This window comes from Erythranthe guttata, chromosome 4 (genome assembly GCF_056151865.1).
Source record: "Erythranthe guttata isolate IM_541 chromosome 4, IM_541, whole genome shotgun sequence".
NCBI classification, from domain to species: Eukaryota; Viridiplantae; Streptophyta; class Magnoliopsida; order Lamiales; family Phrymaceae; genus Erythranthe; species Erythranthe guttata.
In genome coordinates, this window is record NC_142536.1 from 7,797,501 (window position 1) to 7,805,036 (window position 7,536).

At 34.3% G+C, this 7,536-nt stretch overlaps 1 protein-coding gene across 2 annotated transcripts in view; it reads right to left on the bottom strand.

Moving 5' to 3' along the window:
• Nucleotides 1-4,167, bottom strand: part of LOC105972744 (putative late blight resistance protein homolog R1A-3) — a 4,234-nt gene extending 67 nt beyond the window's left edge. Inside the window, exons 1-3 of one of the 2 annotated variants that reach the window (XM_088816766.1) lie at nt 1,147-4,167; nt 509-570; nt 1-410 (exon numbers count right to left, since the gene is read on the bottom strand). The exon at nt 1-410 is cut by the window's left edge and continues 67 nt beyond it. In XM_088816766.1, coding sequence (XP_088672892.1) covers nt 1,154-3,808 — 2,655 coding nt within the window. In that variant the 5' untranslated portion in view covers nt 3,809-4,167 and the 3' untranslated portion in view covers nt 1-410; nt 509-570; nt 1,147-1,153. The remainder of the gene's footprint in view (nt 411-508; nt 571-1,146) is intronic. The other variant, XM_012997721.2, reaches the window with a different exon arrangement.
• Nucleotides 4,168-7,536: the final 3,369 nt, after the last annotated feature.

Sequence of the window (7,536 nt, forward strand, 5' to 3'; positions counted from 1 at the left end):
ACCTCCTTCCATCACTAATAACATTCCTTAAATACCGATATTATCTATGATACAATGGAATATAGAAGAAAATAATAGCAAACATGAACTGCATATGACAACAACAGTTCACCCTACAAATATAGACATGAACTGCAAACAACTTCAACTAATATCAAACATGAGCTTGCACGATTAATGAAAACTTCAATTATAATATAGAATTGCAAAATGCAACCCGACTGGACTGATACCCCATAATTAACACACCAAATTAACCACAAGAGCACGTTTTTAACACAAGAAACTCAACATTTCACAAAATAGTAAAAAATCAAACCCACAATAGAGAAAGACTCATAACATCGTTTCTATAAAAAAATGTTTGAACGGACCTGCCATCAATTCTTCAAAATCATCATCTTTTTCCACTGAGACAAAAAAATCCATAAAGATTGATGGTTAAATTAAATCATTAATAAAATTTATTAAAAAATTACTATGAAATAAATGCGAGAATGTTACTTACACTTATTTTTACGCTTTTGAACAAGTTTTTGGTTGTTTTGAAGTTCTTTGATGTTGCTGTTACTAGGCAATGGAGAAATCGAATAACAAAATGTTAATACAATTCGTTTGACACTAAACTGTAAAGCAAAACTAAACAAAAAGCAAACTGGTTAAAGCCATTTTGCTATGAGAAGACGTACTGCAAACTCGTATACAAGATTTCCAATTAAGCAGTGATGTTCTAGGAGAAATTGAAACTGCACATTCTAAATATTTGAGCCGGTGATTTGGGGAGTAAATGGAGGGATATATGTTTCAACGATGCCGAGGATTTGTTGGGATTAGTTGCTTGCATAAATTATTAAGGGCGTTTCACCAAAATATGTAGCCTTAAGAAAAATAAGAAATATGGCTTGAACGTATTCCTGTAAAATCTAATATCCAGGGGTCTATAGCAAATTGCCCTACTGCCCAATCATTCTAATTCCTCCGCAATATGCCGGGTCTTCCAAAACAAATTTATCAGCCCAAAATAGCTCGCAATAACTTCTCCAAAATACTTTATGCGAATAAAAGAAAATTAGGAAAATATGGCAAACAATACTCAAACAAATATCTCATGTACATAACATTAGAAAAATCAATGTCATTTGGTACCTGAAGTTCACCACCTCCAAGTACGTGATTTGAGGACACGAATCTGGAGTTCGTTTCCATAGCTCTCTAGTTGCTCTTCGGCAATACATTTGGCCGAGTTCACAACTGACGAGTTCCGAAGGTCCACCTCAATCGCTTGAAGTGTCGGTATCTCTCCAATATCAAACGGAATCTTCTCAAGCTTGTAGCAATCGTATAGAACTAGGCGCTCGAGCTTTGGGAAATGGCATCTCTCGGTTATCCATACACGGAGATCCGTGCTGTCGATCACAAGTAACTTTAGCTGACAGAATCCCCCTTCGGTTGTTTTCCACTCAAATCCATCACATGCGTGTCGTTTCAATTTGAGTACTTCAAGATTAGGCAACGAACCAACAATTGTCATCTCGTTCCATTTAAGTCCACATCCGCTAAAGGTCAACTTCTTCAGTGCCACTGGGAAAGAAATATTGTGAGATAAATCAGTGTCCACATAACCAAAGGACTTCCCATACAAGTTCAACTTCTCAAGCTTATGAAGATGGACGAGATTGCTCAGGCCGTACTTTGACCATCCTGTTTCGTCTATCTCGCTAAATGAATAAAATATTCCCAACTTCTTTAGGTTTGGCATCGCTTCCAATCTTCGTTTGGAGCACCTAAAGCTCTTGACGCGTGTAAGTGTCTGCAAGTATTCCAATGCTAGAATTCCACAAGATGTTTCTGCAGAAAGATCGGGTAAGACACCATCAAACAAGATTAGATGCCTTAATTGTGGCATTTTCCAAATCCCAAATGGCAGATATGAAGTATGAGTGGTTGCAGCAAGACCGACATGCCTAATGATTAATGTTTGAAGATTCTGAAGACTGGATAAGGATGCGGGCACCTCAAACTTGCCTTTGCCGATGTATTCAAAGGTGAAAGCGAGGTATCTTAAGTGAAATAATTCACCTACCTCAACAGGATACGATGTCAACACGACGCTCGATGTATCCAATACCCTGAGAAGTTGAAAACTTCTCAATGAATTTAAGGTCCCATTTTGAAAAAGAAGAATAGTATGGATTGATGAGCCGTAGAGGATTGGAAACCCGCTCCAAATATTTGTAAAAATACTTAGGCGTCGTAAACTCTGCATACCTTCTGAAGAGTGTGGGGAAAGCTCATTTTTTACATGAAGAAATTTCTCGTCCCGAGACTGTCTTATACAAAGATCTCTTAAGAGATCGTGGATCTTGACAGCTTTGACTCTTCCGTTAGCACTATTCCTAGCAACCAAAATGAGGCTTCTCTTGGCCAAATCTTCCACATATTCCTCTGCCACTTGTTCCAAATCTTTAGATGTGTTTGATTTCAGAAAACCTTCTGCCGCCCATAGTTTGATGAGTCTAGAGACATTGATCTCATAATCATCTGGAAAACTGCCCATGTAAAGAAAACACGGCCTTAAATGATGAGGCAAGTGTGTATAACTCAAGTGCAATATCTCTGAGAATGGCTCGCCGCTCGTATTTACAGCTTCATTTACATTTCTTGCGATATTTGCCCAAGTCTTTTCCCCCCGATCAACCTTGGAGAGGACTCCAGCAATCACTACGATTGCAAGAGGGAGCCCTCGGCAGTTTTCTGCAATCAACATTCCAATCCTCTCCAATTCGGCCGAGCAATCTTCATCTTCATGTGCAAACACCTTCTCTTTGAGTAAACTCCAACTTTGATCCACATCCATCAGATGCATACGGTGAGGATTCCTTGAGAAGTCGACGTAGGAAGCCACGTTGAACTCCCTCGTGGTTACTATGATCCTGCTCCCGATCATCACATCCGGAAATACCCTCCTTAAATCATCCCACTCATCGAAATTCCACATATCATCCAACACTATCAGATATCGCCTACAAATTAAGTACTTATGTACACGTTCTTCCAACCATGCGTCACTCATCCCTTCGAATTGCTCCTTTTTAGATGGATCGAACGCATGTAGAAGCACCGTTAGAATTCTCCGCTTGCTGTAATTTTGAGATATCGTCACCCAAACACGAACATCAAAGTGATGGTCCGTTAAAGGGTCGTCGTAGGCGTATTTAGCCAGAGTTGTCTTCCCAATACCTCCCATTCCGAAGATTGGAATTATTTGAAGCTTCGATTTTGGCTCCCCACACAGCCGGCCTTTTATCTCAATCAGGTCTTGTTCAAACCCCACCACCACTGTGTGTTTTCTGTCGAGTACCGATGACAAAAAATCAGGGGTGTGATTCGACATCAAATCTTCACTTTCGTCACTGCTGCTGCTGCTGCTTTTAATCTGCTTCACTTTTATCAAAATTGAATCAATTTGAAACATTACAAATGTTAACTCTTGGTACAGCCTGGCCCAGTTATAACGGCGTGAATACAAACCACCAGATTTGTGAGGATGATTCAAAAATTCTGAACGAATTTCGTTCGAAATATGGTACTCAATGATATCCTCTGCTCGATTTGCCGCAACTATGATCTCTTCTTCTAAATCAAATTTGAATGCCTTTTTGGTAATATTCGTATGTAAATTTAACAGCATGAGAATATCTCCGTGTAGATTTAACAGTCTTACCTTGTGACGATCGAGGTCGTCTTCATCATGATGCAGGATCTGGTCTAGTACTTGATCCAGTGAAACAAGAGCAGTATAGGCCATTTTTTTTTTACGATGCCGGTGCCGAACGTCCGAAAATTTAATCTTTTGATATCAGATAAGAAAAAACAAGAAAGAAAAAAATTGCAGTGGTTCTATCTCTGTTGTATCACTCATTCATCAACACACTCACATGGCCATGGGGTGTGTGTTTGTATGTGTGGACTTCCAAGCAATCAACAATTCGGAAGTCGTCTTCCATAACAGAAAATAGTAGTTGGCAAGTCAACTGGATATTTTAACTTTCGGACTCTTTGATAGATACTAAAAACATTACAATAATACATTAATATTTTCACCATCTCAAATAAATCCAAGATCGTTCATCATACTTTATAATCTAAAAAATGTCATATTTCACTATCTTCTTCTTACTACACAATACATATTTCATTCTTTTTTTTTTTATTATTATTATTATTATTTTAAACTTTTTTTTTTCTTTTATCTCTGTCACCGTCACGTGTATTAATCAAGTATAGAGCGTGGTTGATTAAGGTGGTGTTTGCAAATGCTTTTTGAAAGTGATTATGCGGTTTTTTTTTGCTCATAATCTGTTTTTAGGTGTTTGCAAAATCAACTTTTGCTTTTGATTCTCTTAAAATAATCTGTTTTAAGCTATTTTTCTAAAAGCACCCCTAACCCTGCTTTTTCAATTTTAGTTCATTTTCCGAAATATTTGCAAACACCCCCAACTTTTAGAAATAAGCACTTAAAACTAACTTAATTCACAATCACTAACTTCTGCTTTTAAATAATCATTTACAAACACCACCTAAGAAAGTTTATCTATCAAATATAATTTTAGGTAAATAGCACTTAACCCCCTTGTGGTTTCATAATTTTGCACATCACCCCCTTATGGTATTAAATAAGATACATAACCCACTCAAGATTTAATGAAAGTGGCTCCCGTCAGATTTTCGATCCAATCTACCGGTGTGCGAGAATCACTCTCCCCAAATGAGAGTGGTTATGATTAACTCTCAACATAATTCTTTCAAAAGACTAAAAGACCCCGTCCTTCATTTTTCCTTTTTCTTTTATTTTTTCCTTACTTTTCTATTTGTATTAATACTTTGTTTTTCCTCTATCACATACGAAATTAGAAAATCTGTTTCCGACTCATATAAAAAAGTTATGAAATGTAGCTAAATAATAATAACAAAAAAAAATTTGTATATAATAATAAAAAAATAACATAAATAATAATAATAATAATAATAATAATAATAATAATAATAATAATAATAATAATAATAATAATAATAATAATAATAATAATAATAATAATAATAATAATAATAATAATAATAATAATAATAATAATAATAATAATAATAATAATAATAATAATAATAATAATAATTATTATTATTATTATTATTATTATTATTATTATTATTATTATTATTATTATTATTATTATTATTATTATTATTATTATTATTATTATTATTAGAAGAAGAAGAAGAAGAACAAAGAATATGTTTATTTTAATTAATATTTAATTTCCAAAATTATTTTCAAGAATTAAATTTGAAAAATTAGATATTGTTAATATTGTATACAGTTCCCTAAAAAAAGAATATTATATATAGTTCCCCTTTTGATTCAAGCGGTTCTTTGATATAACCCCTCAATACTTCTTTTATTAAGGAGAGACTCAAACTATTTTGCACCATTTAAGAAAAACTCCTTCCTAATTTCTGCCACTCGTTTTTTCAATTATGCCCATGTCACCTCATCAACACTATAACCAATTATGCACCTGCCACCTCATTAGCCATTTTTTTTTTTGATTTTTTATATTTATAATTTATTTTAAAAAAAAATTCATTTTTTAACCTCTTTTTTTTCTCTATCAGGTATATTAATCGACTTTGAGATATAAGCATAGTCAATTAAGAATCTGATTATTAAAAATAACAAATGACAACTACAAAATAATACAAAATCAACTATATTTTGCAAAAACAAAAAATGTACAAACATTGTAATTGAGTTATACTATTGGAATCAATTAAAAAAAATGGAGTTGATTGACCTTAATCGATTAGCAGAGCATAGTCGATTAACTTAATCGACTATTGAAAACGTACATAGTCGATTAAGGTTCCAACATGCGGGAATTTCTCTACCCGCGCGCGTTATCCGCCTGATCCACCAAAAAACCATAAATCTACCTCCCCATCGTCACCACACCACCGCCACACCACACTTTGTCAACCATAGTGGGAGTTCGATCTCCCAGTCTCCGAGTTTCAAGAACCGAAATCCTCCATTAACGATTTTACTGAAGAACTCCATTAAAATATAAGAAGCAGAAAAGAGAAAAAAAAAACATAGAGAAGAGAGAAGATGAAGAATCTGGAAATTCATACTTTGTTCCCAACAAACTGTAATCTTTTCAAAATCAACAGTAAATTCTAATAGATCTACTCACACTCATGACATATTTGCATAAATTAATCTCATAATAAATTGGGTGTTGTTTTTTTCTCTCTTAATTTTTTACGCGATTTATTGTAAGAAAAAATAAAATTAAAAAAGATATTAATGTGTATACGGCTTCAATCCCGTTGATGATATGAGTGACAACCTTTTCCATTTGTACAAAGAAGAGAGAGAGAGAGAGAGAGAGAGAGAGAGAGAGAGAGAGAGAGAGAGAGAGAGAGAGAGAGAGAGAGAGAGAGAGAGAGAGAGAGAGAGAGAGAGAGAGAGAGAGAGAGAGAGAGAGAGAGAGAGAGAGAGAGAGAGAGAGAGAGAGAGAGAGAGAGAGAGAGAGAGAGAGAGAGAGAGAGAGAGAGAGAGAGAGAGAGAGAGAGAGAGAGAGAGAGAGAGAGAGAGAGAGAGAGAGAGAGAGAGAGAGAGAGAGAGAGAGAGAAAAAAGAGAGAGAGAGTGTGTGTGTGAAAAGAAAAAGAAGAAGAGAAGGAAAAAAAGAAAGAGAAGAAAGATGAAGAAGATGAGGAAAACTAAGGAGAGAGAAAGAACAAATGTACGAAGAGAAGAAGAAGAAGATGAGGAAAATGAGGAGAGAGTGTATTGGACAATTCAGGATAATTTTGGAATTATGAAAATATTACTTGGGTGCAATATTAGATAAGGGGTTTTCTCTAGTTATTTTTGCGAGGGGGTGTTTCCTTAACTACTTTTCCTAGATGAGGCGGTAATTGCTAATTTTCCCATGATTCAAAGCTAGAAAAAAAAAACTATATTTTAATGTAAAAACTTGTTTAAAAATGAGGTAGTGGAATTCAAAAAAGGGTTGGATAAAAAACACCCATGTACTATGGACTTTGTATCATATACCCCTGTACTATACATAAATACAAAAACACCCCTGTTGTTACAACTTTTTCCAAAATCTGACGAAAATACCCCTGCTAAAGCCTATAAATATAAGAGTTTGTTTGAGCGATTTTCACTATATTTTTTTAACATTTTCAGTCAATTTTACTTGGGAAATTTTGGTATTTATATTTTTTTTCTCCAAAACATCTAATTGCTTAAATTTTTTTTTAATTTTCTAAAAAATAACCTTTTATTTTTGTCATTTTGAATTTCTTCATTTTTTTTTCTTAAATGTCTTCCGGTAGTTCAAATTCTCAACGATCATAGGATTGTAAAGATGTTTGTAATCTTAGAATGTTTGAACTACCGGAATACATTTAAGAAAAAATATGAAGAAACTGAAAATGACAAAAATAAAAGCTTTTATTCAGAAAAT